Below are 16,898 nucleotides of genomic sequence, written 5' to 3'. Positions count from 1 at the left end.
GGCACATCTGCCAAACAGCCAACAGAGTCCATGACCCAAAGCCTCCAATCCAGCTCCAAAAAGACTTCTGGAGAGGAATCTGAAGGCACCCTCCCTGAAGTCCCATCACAGCGCTCACCCACACCCTCCAGCAGCACAGAGACACACACCTCGGTGGGACATAGCTTTAGAGTAGCCCCAGGATCACAATTTGGTGAGCACATCGCACTGCCTGATCCACCACAGGTGACAGCAGGGACTTCTCAGGACCCCAGTACTCGGAGGATTGCTGGAGGCCAGAACATTGCTGAGTCCAAGTCAGATGACGAGCCTCTGGACTCGATCATGTCACAGTTGCTGCAAAGGAAAGCTCGAGAACATCAGGAAGGGATGTCCGCTGCACTCCTCAGGTTGCAAGGCACAATGGAGGAGTCTGTCCACCTTCAGTCTGAGGTGATAGCGCCGGCATACCAACGCACCGAGGTCAACACTGGTAGGATGGCGACCGCCATGGAGACCTTGGTCCAGGACTTCACTCCTGCATTGCTGCGTGTGCTCAACTCCATCGCTGATGCCATAGTTGGCTTCCAATAGTCTGTGCACGGGAGGGGTGCTGGGCAGTTCGATCTTACTCCAGCTACCCTTGCTCCTCAAGGAGTCAGTTTGGGGCCCCCAGGCACCCACAGGGAGGAGGTGCGCACTCCAGACCTAACCATCCAGATGACTCCCAGAGTGTCCGGCCCATCCGACTCCCCTCTTCCTATGAACTCAGCAGCTCTAGCCCCACAAGCCGAGAAAGGTGCCACTGCCACACAGCAGGACCCTGAAAGCAGGCTGGTGCCCTCCAAGTCTTGGCCCTCCAGAGGACACCAGCCAAAGTCATCACGAACAGGGCGCCACAGTCAGCAGGCTGCCTCCACCTCCACTGTGGATGTTCGAGGAGCACCAAGATGTCGCAGCAGGGTTAGGACAGTTAAGGAGAATTAGTTGCACAGCCTGGACACGGCTGTAAGCTACCCTGACTTGTACATTCATGGAATCTTCTCCCTACCTAACAGCACTGTGGGAACCCCATCATACAAACACTACATTGGTTGAAAGTGAAAGCTAACCATCCTTTTGGGGCTACTAAGGGTTGACATTCGCCTTGGCCTTAAGACTACATCTTAAGAGCCAAGAAGAAAATGATTAAAGGTGAAAGTTTGGCCAGGAAGTTCATTCTTTCATTCTTTCAGCCTTTAGCTAGAAGTTTGGATTTCTCCTTAAAGGTTATTGGTCTCTATGGAGATTGTAACACCACACAAAGTGAATTTCCTGAATTAACATATTGGTGACTTATTCACTTTCCTGTGAGAGTTCTCAATGCTACTTATTAAATTCCAAGTTTGCCTTTGAGTGGAAAGTCACCTGAAGGTCTACCTATTTACCCAACTACCAGAATAGAACAACTCTGCCTGACAAATAAATTAGAAATGCCTAGTTGCCTGCGTGCACGTTGCTAGCCTAAAGTTTGAGGATCAATAAAATATTAATTATAATGCACAGATGTGCATTCTGAAGGGACAGATGGTTGCCTGATTAGTGTTCTTTTCTTTTACAGATGAATTTTTTGATGTGAAGGCCAAATGTGTTATCAATGCTACAGGACCTTTCGTAGACACACTGCGTCAAATGGATGATGAGAAGGTGGAAAACATGTGTCAGCCTAGTTCTGGTGTACACATTGTCTTGCCTGGTTATTATAGGTAACTAAATATATTACTAGAGAAAAATCATGTTCTCAAAACCCAAAACAAATCTTGCTCACTTGTGGTTCTATTACCCAACTGTTGACTGTCTGCCAATGCAATGGTGAAGCACACTCTACACTACAACTGAAAATCTGTATCTGTTTGTGTGCCCTGATGTGAAGAGCTCCTCCATCAAATTATAAGGTAGATGACTGTTTAACATAGTAAAAAGAAATGTGGATAAAGATAATTATTGCATAGCTGAAAAGGATCCTTTAGCTTTTTTTTTAAGGTACATAACTTCAATTTATTTCCAGGTCTAATCTATAAATCAAATCCCCTAAAAATGTTTTTCCTAAATCACAACAGTCAACTTATTGTTTTTTCATTTTTGTTTCATTTCACTTTAGGAATTTGCATAGAAGTACACAAAGCATTTAGTAACAAAACCTCAAGTTACCACTCAGTTGAAAGTAACTGATTTTTAAAAATAATTATTTCATACTATTTTAATTTTAATTTTGGGTATTAACTTCAGACATTGACAAAGATGCATAAGGCAAGACTGAATAATTTCTGTTATAAAGATTAAGAAAAGCACAATCTGTACAAAATTAGTCATTAAATAGGAATTTATAGCTAAGCATTCAGTTTCTATAATAAGATGTGCAACAGAGTGCTGTACGTGTTTATATTACGATAATGGAAAACAAGTGTGAGTAATTTTGGATTCAGATCAAATCCCATCATAGCTTAGAATTGATGTTCTGAGTATGTCTGCAAATTCTCCATTACAATCATGGAATTGTGGGAATGTCAGATCTCAAGACATCCGCTGTAGTTTATTGAAAATTATTTTTATTAATTAATTTAAAACAAACTGTTGCTAATGGGATGTAGGATGCATTTGGAGAAAGAGATAGGTGAGGTAACAATAAACAAAGCAAGCAAGATCCTGGGTTATTTTGCTGAATTGAGTTCAAATCTCTAGTCATCTTGATGACTTCATCTGGAGCATTGTGCATAGCTCTAGTTGTCACAATGTAAGTGGGCCATATAGGTGCTGGTAGGAGGTGGGAGGGGCTGGAAAATCCCACTTTGTGAAGCTGATTGCTAGTTTTAAAGTAAATAGCTATGAGAAAAGACTTGATAAGCTCACCTCTCCATCCTCAAAGACATTCCTGCCCTTATAGAGGTACGTAAAGGGTTAGAAGAAATAAATCCTCTGCAATCATTTCAGATACATCAGGAGAGCAATATTAAAGGCACAGGTTCAAGATTGAGAAGGACAAGTTTAGGAGAACATTCAGAAAATATTTCTTTATACAGAAGGCGAATAACAAGTGGAATGGTGGCAGGAAGGGCAGTTAAAGGCAGGAAAATGGACTCATTTAAGAACCAGCTGCATGCTGTAATAGGGAGGTGATATTGTTTTCCCTTAGTACTGGAACTCGAAACAGCTTGCTATTTAATGTAGGTTAGCATAAATCAGTTGAGTTGCAGCAAATTATAGTACTTGGGCTTTTGTTTTCATTTAAATGGGAACAAAAGGGAAAAACTGTGTTCTGGAAACATGTTAATTGTTCTGCTTAAGGAATTATTTAGATAAATGATAATGCCTGTACATGAGGCAGCCAATCATGGATTTTAATTAATTTCTGAACACATTGGTAAAACTTGCCATGTAGCTGTACTTTCTGTAGTTATCGTGCTGTTTGTGATCTGAATCAGTGCAAGGAGTGGTGCGCACATTTTAAGAGCTGATTTGACCCAATATTTTACACGGTACAAAGATTGGGTAACTTTAAAGCAGAGAATAGATTTTTAAAATAACTTTAGCATTTGTCTTTACAGCCCTGAAGCCATGGGACTGCTTGATCCTGCAACAAGTGATGGCCGAGTTATATTTTTCTTACCTTGGGCGAAAGTGGTCATTGCAGGAACCACTGACACTCCAACAGAGGTTACGTCTAAGCCCGTACCCCATGAGGAGGAGATTAACTTCATTCTCAAGGAAATACGGAATTACCTGAGCCCTGACGTTGAAGGTAAATTGGTGAATTTTAAGTAATCTTAAACTCTCCAAACCAAACACAAAAAGTATTGATTTAGAACAGGCAATAGTAATGTATTCGAAAGCTAAATTTGTAGAGAGATTAGAATGCAGATTCCTAGCAGTGGATGGTACTTTTACTGTTTTATTTTGTACCAACATGTTGGGTATTGCTGCTATGCATTGGATTAACATTCCAGCACATCAACAGAGGACCTCTATTGATCATCGGCTTTGCAAAGCATCATAGGTTAAGCTCCACTATCAGGTTCCACTGGGACATCCCAAATGAAGAGAGGAAAGTGAAGAGGGAAGTTGGAAAGGCCCCTTCTGCCTTCTGCTTACTCTGGGTCTGCACTTACTGTAGACGCAAGCCTCACTGTACCCTTAAAGTGAAACCCTTGATCTTTGGGGCACTGTTGTGGAGAACAAGACCTGATAGAGTGGATCTCCTCCACATTTCCTCTTCGACGCTGCTGGGAATTAAGCACATCACAGTCTGTCCTCTTGTGTTTAAAGACTGAGTGAGGAATTTTTAAAAATGTATTATATGTATGTGGATGTTACCAGCAGCCCAGCATTCATTGCCTATCTCTAGTTGCCCTGAGAAGATGGAGAAGGTGCCGTTCTTTCACATATACCGTGAGATCCTAGACTGATTGTTATTCATTGGCGTGTAATCACAATAGAAAGAGCATTGCAAGTATTGGTGGCTATAATAGTTGGTCGTGTATCCTGGATACGGCATGTTGTAAGTGATGGGAAACTCCATCAACATGCCAATCATTTGTTGCTGAAAGGTGCTTTTCAGAGTTTTCAGTCCTGAAGTCCACTTGAACTGTTTAAACATTATTGAGGTTGTATCTAAATTTGCTATGGCTATAATGGAGTCAAAAGTTTTGCATTGTAGGAGCCTTTTCATACAGTCAATAGTGTTTAAATTTCAGTAATTAACAATATTTATAAATAGGCTTATATTATTTAAACAAACAGTGCTGGCCATATTGATCTGCTCCAGACCCATGTTATCCTGCAAACATTTTTGCCAGGCATACCCACTCCTAGAGACTTGGACACTTTCCAGCAGTTTAATTATAGTCTGACAAGAGCTGCTATTTCTGGCAGCATGGTTTATAAATGCAGTTCAGTACTCTCATAATATGAAAAATGCCTCATTTTAGGTAGATTGACCAGTATGGCAACAACAGTTGCTTTTGAAATGTAGTTCAAGTTCTTCTAACAATATGTGCTGTGATGCTTATTTTGAACAGGACATTAAAAACATAAATCAATATGTTATAAATGCTTGTTGAATGACCTACTCTCGTTCTTGTACGACCATTTCATATAAGGTGGAGTGATATGAATAGTTTTAATTAAAAATGCATCTATAGCATATACAGTTAATGTTCTACTTCTCTGATGTACAAGTTAGAATTTGTAGCTCAATTTCATAGCTTAATGGAGCAAATGTGAAATTCAGGATGTTTTTGACCTCAGATTCAAGCCTCTAATCAGCAAGTCAGGCAACATCTGTGACAGAGAGAACCAACAGGATAATGGAGCCTAAATTTATTAGTGCACAAATCAAATGATTCCAGTTTGGAATTGACAGCACACCAGAACAGGAAGTTCTGAGAATGGAGCTGAACTCACATTCTCATATTTGAATTCCTACCGCCTATAGGTAGAGGCCAACATTGTATTAGTCTTTTTGTATACGTTTGTACCAGAATTACTGATTGTCACATAAATCCCTTTGATCCTGCACAATTCCTAACCTGTTACCATAAAGAAAATATTCCAATTTGTCCTTCGTGGTCATAGAGCTCCACTTGCCATTGTTTTGCCCACTCAATCTATGTCCTTTTGTAACTTTCTGTTCTCATCTGAACGACTGACTGGGCTTCCTATCTTTGTGTCACCTGCAAAATTTGATATACAACTTTCTCTTAAGACTCTCTCCATCACCCATACCTTTAATATATATGGTGAAAAGCTGAGACCCTGGTATAAATCCCCGAGGAGCCCAGTATAAATCCCTGAGGAACCCCAGTATAAGTCCCTGGGGAACACCATAGGCAGGTCATTTAGGCCCTGATGAGGGCAGGTGGAGGTAGGTGGTTGGGAAAATTAATGCCATTAGGCGGTGTGCAGGTTTGGCATGCTGTTCCTGTTGCTGCTGATTTTGCTCAGGATGGGATGGCAGAACCCAGTGGGTATGCCTCATTTGGATAAGTGGCCAGTTGATCTTGTTAACGACCTTGTCAACTCGTCAAGGCTCAATTTGAAATTTTGATGATAGCATACGGGTTATACGATGGACCAGGGACAGTCCCGGTGCAAGGAGGTGGCAGTACAGCGGAGAAGCAGCCATGATGGGCTTATAAAAGGGAATCATAGCTGAAAGGTGCACTCAGCCATTGACACATAGGTGCCATTGGGTGAACAGAGGCAGCAGAGCGAGTGACCTGTACATGCTTGGATTGTGGGAAGTGTTGTAACCCTCCAGTTATTGTGGGGCCATAAGAGTGGAGGGGTGAGCAAGGCAACAGCTGGACATGGGGTTATGCTTTTGAGAGATTGGGTCGAGTAGTGACGAGGATCAGCATCTTTAGAGGCAGTGGCTGAATCACAGGCATAAGGAGGGGAATGCAAGACATGAAGGCAATGGAGGCCATACCTACAGATTTGTGTCGACTGCCAAAGAAGAAGCTACCTGGACATGTCAGTGAATCAGTGCTGCAGGCAACTTTGCCTATATAGGGAGATGGTAACAGATTTGTACCCTTGTAATGGAAGACCTCACAGTTTTCAGGACTGTATGCTACGCACTGCCAATAGCTGTCAAAATTGCTGTGACCTTGAACGTCTTCACTTCTGGCTCCTCCCTTGGATCAGCAATGTACACCTTGGTGGTGTCTTACAAGATTCAGTACACCATTGCATCCTGTGGGTCACTGATGCCTTATTTATGTAAACTAGGCAATGCATGAAATTTCACACAAATGGGACCTCACAGGCAGGAAGGGCAGTGGGAGCACTTCCATTGCTGCATTTCTGCATGGACAGAGTATCATCTGTGGCACCCATGTGACCATCAAGGCACTGAGTGAGTGGCCAGTGAGGTTCCTCAACTGGAAGAGCTTCCACTTCCTCAACATTCAGCTAGTTTGCGACAACAAGAAATTTATGCATCCAAGGGATAGGCGATATTCCTTGAAGAGTTGGGTGCTCACTCCTTTATGTGACCCGATACATTCACAGAGATGCTACAACCAAAGCCATCACCTCAAAAGGGCTACCATTGAGTAAGCCATCAGGCCTCTGAAGATGCAGTTCCAGTACCTGGACTGGTCGGGTCATACCCTGCAATGGACTCCTGCAAGGATCTCACACACCTGCACTTTCCATACCCTTCAGAGAGGTGAGGTGTTGAAGAGGGTGAGGCCCTGGAACAGCACAGCTCATTGAAGGAAGAGTAGAAGCAAGAGGTTGAAGAGGAAGTGGAAAAACCAAGAAGAAGATGTAGAACAGAGAGCTGTCTAGTCTGTGCCTGTAAGTGGTTGGGGCCAGGGCAGGACTTGAAGTTTTCATCAGGATGTATCAACGTCAGAGAACATCTCATCCAGGCACGTTTCACCTGAGTCCTTATATCCCCACAGGACTGCGTTCTCGGGAACTCACTTTGAGCTGCCTGTGAGAATACTTCTATTGAAGACGCAACATTGACTAGATCCGCTCTTACTGTCAGTGGAAGATGCACATCTGTTCAGCAGTCTCATTGACTACCTTCAAAGGCTTTTGCTTTTCTTCACCACTTCACCTTTCTTTTCGAGTTTTACCTTTAAACAATGGAAGCTGGCATGTTGGAATCATGTGTGAAGATGTACGGCGTTAGCAAAGGTAACAGAGTACACATTAAATGTGAAATAATTCTCAGTGAACCACATGATGCTGTGACTGACATGGTAGCCTCCCCCTTGGCCACATCTACGCAGTGCTCAGCCTGCTTTCTTGTGTTTGCTTGTGGTTGTAATGTCTGTGGCAGGTGTGCTGATCATGGAGGTGCCAGTGGGGGCACTGCAAGAGGCTGCTGGAGGAACAGTGGGCAGACTTTTGCCCTTGGTGGGCGGTCAGGCCCCACTGGCTTGGTGGCAGGCGGGCAGCCGACCCCTGCCACCGAAATGGGGCCCACTGCCATTTTGAGTGGGCAGGCCAATTAAGGCCTGCCCGACGGAAAGCGCTATGCGCTTCCTGTGTGGGGGAATCCCCAACTGTCAAAATGCGCCCTTTTGTGCGTGCTGTCTCAGGGAGATTAGTGACAGGTTAAAAAACTCTAAAAATAAAAAAATAAAAACATTATTAACATGTACCCCTCGTAATAATGTCACACGAGATGGGACATGTTAATAAGAAGCACTGAAACTTCATCCCGCCAGTGAATGAGGTTTCACGTTTTATCAGATGCCTGCTGGGGCTCCTGGCCTGCCCGCCAGCCTTAAGGTTGGATGGGCAGGGTCTTTAATGACCTTAATTATCCTGTCAATGGCCTCAATTGGCCATTGACAGGTTGGCGGACGGACAGCTGATTTCGCTGTCCGCCCGCCTTCCTAAGAATTTAAATGGACTTGGATGACGTCGGGGGTTCCACCTGACATCATCCCGCGTCATTTTCCTGTCGGCGAGTGGGCCCCGCCCCCAAATCGCCGACAGGAAAATTCTGGCCAGTCTCTGCCACAAACCTCTGCTGAATAAATGGACCCTTGGTCAGAGGTTCCAATGATAGTTCCAAGGAAGAGATTCGGTAGGGGGAGGCTCCCTCATCCTCATCGGTGACTGCCTCAGCACTTGGATGGCACTCCCGATCGCTGGAGGGGACCAGCAGCTGGGGCGCAATTGGCATCCACTTCATGCATTTTAATGCCATCAGCACCACTGACCAGTCAATCCTACAGAACATACTATGAACTCTGTGCATGTCAGTGCGCTGCTCCTGTATTGACTCAGTGCTGCCACATATGGGTCTCCATGATGTTGCCACTCTGTCAATGGAAGAACTCATGTGTTCAAAGCTCTGAAACATGGTGATGCACATGAGTTGAATGGACTCCTCCATTCTCAGTCCAAGACCCCACTGCCTCACGCACCTCTGTTATTGTCATTGTACACATCTGTCATGTTGGTCAAAGTAGAACCATCTTTCTTGTGACTCCTAGGCCCTGCATTTTCATCCTGCTGAGCAGGACTATGCCTGTCTCCCATCCTCCAAAGGGTACTTCCCACAGCTGCTTCTGTCTCTCTTGCCTCCTCATGCTCACTAGTGCCATGCTCTTCACCCAGTGCCACCCTTTCTAAGCCTACATGAGGCCCCAAAGATGTAAGTTTATCTACACTGGTGGTGGGTGTGCTTTATGATGTGACAGTTCCTTGTTGGACTGTTGAGCTGCCTCTGGTGTTGCAACAGTGTTTTGCCACTTCCCCTCAATGACTGACCCTGTGGGGCACACATGAAACAAGATCATGTGAACCAGCTTGTGACAACAGCAGCTTCTATAGTGTGTTGGCTTCTCAATGCAGCTGAGTATTTGTCATGCTTTTGGATGCAGAGAAGTACAATCCAACCCCTTCACCTACAGATCTCACCATCTTTTCATCCTGTCCTCTAGGCATTCCTATCTCTCTGTCCCCTACCTGGTTTTGCAGGGCTACCCTGGTGAAGCATCACGGTCTTCTCCATGACAGGATCCCCCAGTATGAGCCCTGTCTAAAGAGTTACAATAAAACAGAGAGAGATGCTGACTTTTCTGATCAATGCCAGCAGCTCATTAGCATAAGTTGCATATATCAGTGTTGCCAAGTCCTCAACAGTGCTAGGGTTTTGGGCATTGCTGAGAGACCAGTAGGTACCCTGGGCTTACTTTCGTCCCATGTTCAGGAACAGCATACACCCTTAGGCTTTTCAAGTGAAGTGTCTGCTGGAGCTTGCGAACTGAGAGGTCTAACATTAGGGTCTCATGTTGCACTATCTTTGCCAGAGCAAAGAGTGTAATTAAACCTCTTGTGGCACTGCACCCAGTTCCTCCATGCTACACTTCTACTGTTAACAGTTTCATTCACCTCCAGCCTGGTCTGTTTTGTTTGTCTGGGTGGCCTCCTTCTGTCACTTTCTGGAAATAGGATCTGGAAATAGCAGCAACTGAAGGCCTGCACCCGTGAAGTGAGGGGCAACCCTGCCCAGGGTGCCAGGACTCCGCTTCTCCTCCTGTAGCAGTGGAGTTTTGTATAATGCTTCAAAATGGCTGCCACAATAACGTCAGGCTAAGTGAGTGGGCAACAAGGCGCAAATGGCACAAATGAAGTAGAATGTAGGGTAGCATGTACTTTGGTAGCAAGAGTAGAAAAGCAGAATATTGTTTAAAAGGTGTGAAACTTTTAACTGTTGATATTCAAAGAATTAGGAATGCAGTACAGCAAATGCTGATTGCTAGGATGAGAGTATTGTCCTATGATGAGATGCTGAGTTATTTGGGTTTATACTCTCTGGTGTTTAGAAGAATGATTGGTGATTGCAATGAAATTGTAAGATTCTGAAGAGGCTTAACAGGGTAGACATTGAGAAGTTGTTTCCCCTGGCTGGGGATCTAGAGTATGGGGACACAGCCTCAGAATAAGTGATCGATCATTTAGAAACTATATGAGGAGAAATTTCTTCACGCAGAGGATTGTGGATCCTTGGAATTCTCTACCCCAGAGGGTTGTGGATGTTCCATTGTTGCCTATTGAGAGCTGGGATAGAAGGATTTTTGATCTCTCAGGAAATTAAGGGATATAGGGAACGGGTGGGAAAGTGGAGTTGAGGCAAATGATCAGCCATGATCGTATTGAATGGAGGAGCAGGCTCAATGGGCTATATAGTATACTCTTGCTCCTATTTCTCATGCTCTTAAACACAATTTATAACTAATATGCAGGGAACTTGTACTTGTAATCATACTTGTACCAGAGAATGATGCTAAGAAAAGGAAACATGTAGTGCTGTGAAAACTCGATTTATACCCACCCACTATCTTAAGACATGAGTTCAAATACAACCCAAAGTTAGTACCAAAAGTTGCTTTGATAGAAGACTACCCAAAAACCTGCAAGCAGTATGAGTTGTGACTCATCTGTTTAATCAACACTAGGGTAATGTCAAATGTAAGAAAGTATGCATGCGTAAAGGCTATTCAGATCATGAAGATTTCCCTTTTATTTTGGTCTTTGTAAAGGATATACAATTCATCCTTTATTAGCATCCAATCTGTATCCCTCTTATTTTCTTGAATTAGAAATTACTTTTAATGCATTTAAGAAGAAGCAAACAGGAGAAATGAAGAGGGATTATGAGATAAGACTGGCAGCCAACATAAAGGGGAATCCCAAATTCTTCATTAGGCACATAAATAGTAAAAAGTTTGTAAAAGGAGGAGTAGGGCCAATTAGGGACCAAAAGGGGGATTTACACATAGAGGCAGGAGGCATGGCGGAGGTATTAAATGAATACTTTGCATCTGTCTTCACCAAGGAAGCAGATGCTACCCAGGTCATGGTGACAGAGGAGGAAACTCTGTCACTAGAAGAGTTCAAAAATTGATAAAGTGGAGGTATTGGATAAATTGTCGATACTTAAAGTTGACAAGCCACCGGGACTGGCTGAGATGCATCCAAGGATATTGAAGGAAGTGAGAGTGGAAATTGCAAGGGCACTGACCATAATCTTTTGGTCTTTCCCAGACTCAGAGGAGGGGCCAAAGGACTGGAGAATTGTAAACATTATGCCCTTGTTCAACAAAAAGCTGTAAGGATAAGCCCAGCAATTACAGACTAGCCAGTTTAACTTTGGTGGTGGGGATGCTTCTGGAAATGATTGAAAACAAAAAACTGCGGATGCTGGAAATCCAAAACAAAAACAGAATTACCTGGAAAAACTCAGCAGGTCTGGCAGCATCGGCGGAGAAGAAAAGAGTTGACGTTTCGAGTCCTCATGACCCTTCAACAGAACTGATTGAATATTAGATGAGGGGCGAATATAAGCTGGTTTAAGGTGGAGATGGGTGGGGGTGGTGTGGTTGTAGGGACAAGCAAACATTGATAGGAGCAGATAATCAAAAGATGTCACAGACAAAGGAACAAAGAAGTGTTGAAGATGGTGATATTATCTAAACGAATGTGCTAATTAAGAATGGATGGCAGGGCACTCAAGGTACAGCTCTAGTGGGGGTGGGGTGAAAAGAAAAGTAGGGCATACAAGATTTAAAAATAATGGAAATAGGTGGGAAAAGAAAAATCTATATAAATTATTGGAAAAAACAAAAGGAAAGGGGAAGAAACTGAAAGGGGGTGGGGATGGAGGAGGGAGTTCAAGATCTAAAGTTGTTGAATTCAATATTCAGTCCGGAAGGCTGTAAAAGTGCCTAATCGGAAGATGAGGTGCTGTTCCTCCAGTTTGCGTTGGGCTTCACTGGAACAATGCAGCAAACCAAGGACAGACATGTGGGCAAGAGAGCAGGGTGGAGTGTTAAAAGTCGTCTCAATTTCTCTGCTCCTCTCACCCATTCTAATCTGTCTCTCTCTCTGAACTTACTGCACTCCGTTCTCTCAGGTCCAACCCCAACATTGTCATCAAACCCACTGACAAGGGTGGTGCTGTTGTTGTCAGGCGCACTGACCTCTACCTCTCAGAGGCTGAGAGTCAACTCGCAGACACTTCCTCCTACCTCTTCCTGGACCATGACCCCACCACTGAACATCAAGCCATTGTTTCCAGGACTGTCACTGACCTCATCTCCTCCGGAGATCTTCCTCCCACAGCTTCCAACCTGATAGTCGCCCAACCTCGGATGGCCCGCTTCTACCTCCTACCCAAAAACCACAAACAGAACTGTCCCGGTAGACCGATCGTGTCAGCCTGTTCCTGCCCCACGGAACTCATTTCTTGTTATCTTGACTCCCTTCTCTCTCCCCTTGTCCAGTCCCTTCCCACCTACATTCGTGATTCCTCTGACACCTTCCGTCACATCAACAATTTCCAGTTCCCTGGCCCCAACCGCTTCCTCTTCACCATGGACTTCCAATCCCTCTACACCTCCATCCCCCACCAGGATGGTCTGAGGGCCCTTAGCTTCTTCCTTGAACAGAGGCCCGAACAATCCCCATCCACCACTACTCTCCTCCGTCTGGCTGAACTTGTTCTCGCAATGAACAATTTCTCCTTTAACTCCTCTCACTTCCTCCAAATAAAAGGTGTGGTTATGGGTATCTGCATGGGCCCCAGCTATGCCTGTCTCTTTAAGGGGTATGTGGAACATTCCTTCTTTCAGTCCTACTCCGGCCCCCTCCCACAACTCTTTCTCCGGTACATCGATGATTACTTCGGTGCTGCTTCACGCTCTCGTCGGGACTTGGAAAAATTTATTAATTTTGCTTCCAATCTCCACCCCTCCATCATTTTTACATGGTCCATCTCTGACACTTCCCTTCCCATCTTTGACCCCTCTGTATCAATTTCTGGTGATAGACTGTCCACCAATATCCATTACAAGCCTACCGACTCCCACAGCTACCTCGACTTCAGCTCTTCACACCCCACTTCCTGTAAGGACTCCATCCCATTCTCTCAGTTCCTTCACCTCCATCGCATCTGTTCTGATGATGCTACCGTCAAAAACAATTCCTCTGACATGTCCTCCTTCTTCCTTAACCGAGGTTTTCCACCCACAGGCGTTGACAGGGCCCTCAACCGTGTCCGGCCCATCTCCCATGCGTCCGCCCTCACGCCTTCTCCTCCCTCCCAGAAACATGATAGGGTTCCCCTTGTCCTCACTTATCACCCCACCAGCCTCCGCATTCAAAGGTTCATCCTCCGCCATTTCCACCAACTCCAGCATGATGCCACCACCAAACACATCTTCCCTTCCCCCCGCCTGGCGGCATTCCGTAGGGATCGTTCCCTCCGGGACACCCTGGTTCACTCTTCCATCACCCCCTACTCCTCAACCCCTACCTATGGCACCTCCCCATGCCCACGCAAGATATGCAACACCTGCCCTTTCACTTCCTCTCTCCTCACCATCCAAGGGCCCAAACACTCCTTTCAAGTGAAGCAGCATTTCATTTGCACTTCCCCCAAATTAGTCTACTGCATTCGTTGTTCCCAATGCGGTCTCCTCTACATTGGAGAGACCAAACGTAAACTGGGTGACCACTTTGCAGAACACCTGCAGTCTGTCCGCAAGAAAGACCCAAACCTCCCTGTCGCTTGCCATTTTAACACTCCACCCTGCTCTCTTGCCCACATGTCTGTCCTTGGTTTGCTGCATTGTTCCAGTGAAGCCCAACGCAAACTGGAGGAACAGCACCTCATCTTCCGATTAGGCACTTTTACAGCCTTCCAGACTGAATATTGAATTCAACAACTTTAGATCTTGAACTCCATCCCCACCCCCTTTCTGTTTCTTCCTCCTTCCTTTTGTTTTTTCCAATAATTTATATAGATTTTTCTTTTCCCACCTATTTCCGTTATTTTTAAATCTTGTATGCCCTGCTTTTCTTTCCACCCCACCCCCACTAGAGCTGTACCTTGAGTGTCTTGCTATCCATTCTTAATTAGCACATTCGTTTAGATAATATCACCACCTTCAACACTTCTTTGTTCCTTTGTCTGTGACATCTTTTGATTATCTGCTCCTATCACTGCTTGTTTGTCCCTACAATCACACCACCACCCCCCCATACCTTAAATTTCAGCTTATATTTCACCCCTCTTCTAATATTCAATCAGTTCTGTTGAAGGGTCATGAGGACTCGAAACGTCAACTCTTTTCTTCTCCGCCGATGCTGCCAGACCTGCTGAGTTTTTCCAGGTAATTCTGGAAATGATTATTTGGGATAGAATTAATAGTCGCATGGAAAAGTATGGGTTGATTAGGAAGAACCAGCATGGATTCCTTGAGGGAAAATCATGTTCAACTAACTTGCTGGAGTTTTTTGAAGAGGTAAAAGAGATGATTGATGAGGGTAATGCAGTTGATGTGGTGTTCGTGACCTTCCAGAAGGCATTCAATACAGTGCTGCACAGCAGACTTGTGAGAAAAGTTATATTTCGTAGAATAAAAAGGACAGTAGAAAGGTGGATAAAAAATTGGCTGAGTAAAAGGAAACAGTGAGTAATGCTTAATGGATATTTTTTGGCTGGAGGAAAGTTTGAGGTGGAGCTCTCCAGGGGTCGGTATTGGGACCCTTGCTTTTTCTGATATATATTAATGATCTAGATCTTAGTGTGCAAGGGACTATTTCAAAGTTTGCAGATGATAAAAAACTTGGAAACATCGTAAACTTTGAGGAGGACAGTGTAGAACTTCTAAAAGACATGGACAAGCTGTTGGAGTGGGCAGATAGGTGGCAGATGAAGTTCAATCCAGAGAAGTGTGAGGTGATTCCTTTAGGTAGGAAAAACATGTAGAGACAATGTAAAATAAGAGGTACAACTCTAAAGGGTGTGCAGGAGCAGAGGGACCTGGGTGTATATGTGCATAAGTCATTAAAGTTGGCAGGCCAGGTGGAGAGAGCAGTTAATAAGAGCATACAGTATCCTGGGCTTTATCAATAGGGGCATAAAGTACAAAAACAAGGAGGTTATGCTGAACTTGTATAGGACACTAGTTAGAACCTCAGTTGGAGTGTTGTGTACCGTTTTGGGCACCACACTTTAGGAAGGATGTGAACGCATTGGGAAAGAGTGCAGAAGAAGTTTCCAAAAATGCTTCCAGGAATGGGAAACTTCAGTTATGAAAATAGATTGGAGAGGTTGGGACTGTTCTCCTTGGAGAGGAGAAGGCTAAGAAGAGATTTGATAGAGGTGTTCAAAATCATGAGGGAGCTGGACAGAGTAGGGAGAAACTGTTCCCACTCATAAAAGGATCGAAAATGAGAGGGCACAAGTTTAAAGTGATTTGCAAAAGAAGCAAATGCGATGTGAGTAAAAACTTTTTCACACAGCGAGTTGATCGGGTCTAGAACGCACTGCCTGGAATTGTGGTGGAGGCAGGTTCAATCGAGGCATTCAAGGGGGTATTAGATGATTGTTTAAATAGAAACAATGTGCAGGGTTACAGGGAAAAGGCAGGAGAATAGCACTGAGTCACAGACACAGTGGGCTGAATAGCCTCCTTTTGCACCACAACAATTCTTTGTTGAGACACTTCACAGGATCAAAGTCAACATTTTTTGCTTTAGTTAGCAATCTGAATTGACTCCAGATATGAAGTAGCGACCCTGCAAATTATACTTAGCTTGACAGTTTTTAGTTTGTATAATTTTATTTCCTGGATCAAGCGTGCTTACATGACAATGTCAAAAGTAATTCATTGTGAAGAACACTTTGAAATGTTTTAATGTGATAAGGCACTGTATAAAAGCATATTGATGTGTTTTATGTCACCCAATCCAATTTTTTGACTTTGCACTAAATCAGTGATTCATGATATAAATAAGTTAGTAGCAATGCTTTCCTACTAAATTTTTAAAAATCACAACAACTGAAAATATTGAAGAGTTAGTAAAGGTTCAGATAAATGATTTTTCTTTTATTTGCACCTATGCAAATCATTTTCTTAGTCGATGTTAATAACTCACGTAGACCTTGTTACTGCAAATGTGTCAATGTTGCCTAATATGTCATTCCATGTGGAATTAATCCTCTTATCCCATTATCTCACAACACAACCCTGCTTACATCTGTCACACTGTAATTTTTTTTTAAAATGACTGATCATTTCATGTCACATTAAATTTACCGTAATCTGATGTGTCGCATTATCCAAAAAAAACATTGGGGGTGTACAAGGATGTTACTGCATTATTCTAGCCAAAATATGACCTGCTGAATCATTAATAAACTGAATATAAATGCCTTTTTCTTTTTATTTTATGCCTAATTCTAAATGACATCACTTTGACCATGATTTTTTTTTCACCAGCATTGTAGCTGCTGTCAGTATAGCATCAGTTTCAACTCCCTGTTAATGCTTAAAAATAGTCCAGATTTTTGATTAATCCCCTCACTTTCCAAACAATAACAGAATGATTAATGTCCA

The 16,898-nt window shown here is 43.7% G+C and overlaps 1 protein-coding gene across 1 annotated transcript in view; it reads left to right on the top strand.

Annotated features, from left to right (window-relative positions):
- The window catches only part of gpd2 (glycerol-3-phosphate dehydrogenase 2 (mitochondrial)), a 190,055-nt gene that overhangs the window by 140,886 nt on the left and 32,271 nt on the right, over nucleotides 1-16,898 (top strand). The window contains exons 8-9 of the mRNA XM_041201033.1: nucleotides 1,580-1,724; nucleotides 3,564-3,757. Of these exons, the coding sequence (XP_041056967.1) occupies nucleotides 1,580-1,724; nucleotides 3,564-3,757 (339 nt within the window). The remainder of the gene's footprint in view (nucleotides 1-1,579; nucleotides 1,725-3,563; nucleotides 3,758-16,898) is intronic.

This window comes from Carcharodon carcharias, chromosome 12 (genome assembly GCF_017639515.1).
Source record: "Carcharodon carcharias isolate sCarCar2 chromosome 12, sCarCar2.pri, whole genome shotgun sequence".
NCBI classification, from domain to species: Eukaryota; Metazoa; Chordata; class Chondrichthyes; order Lamniformes; family Lamnidae; genus Carcharodon; species Carcharodon carcharias.
This window is presented reverse-complemented; position numbering and strand designations above follow the sequence as displayed.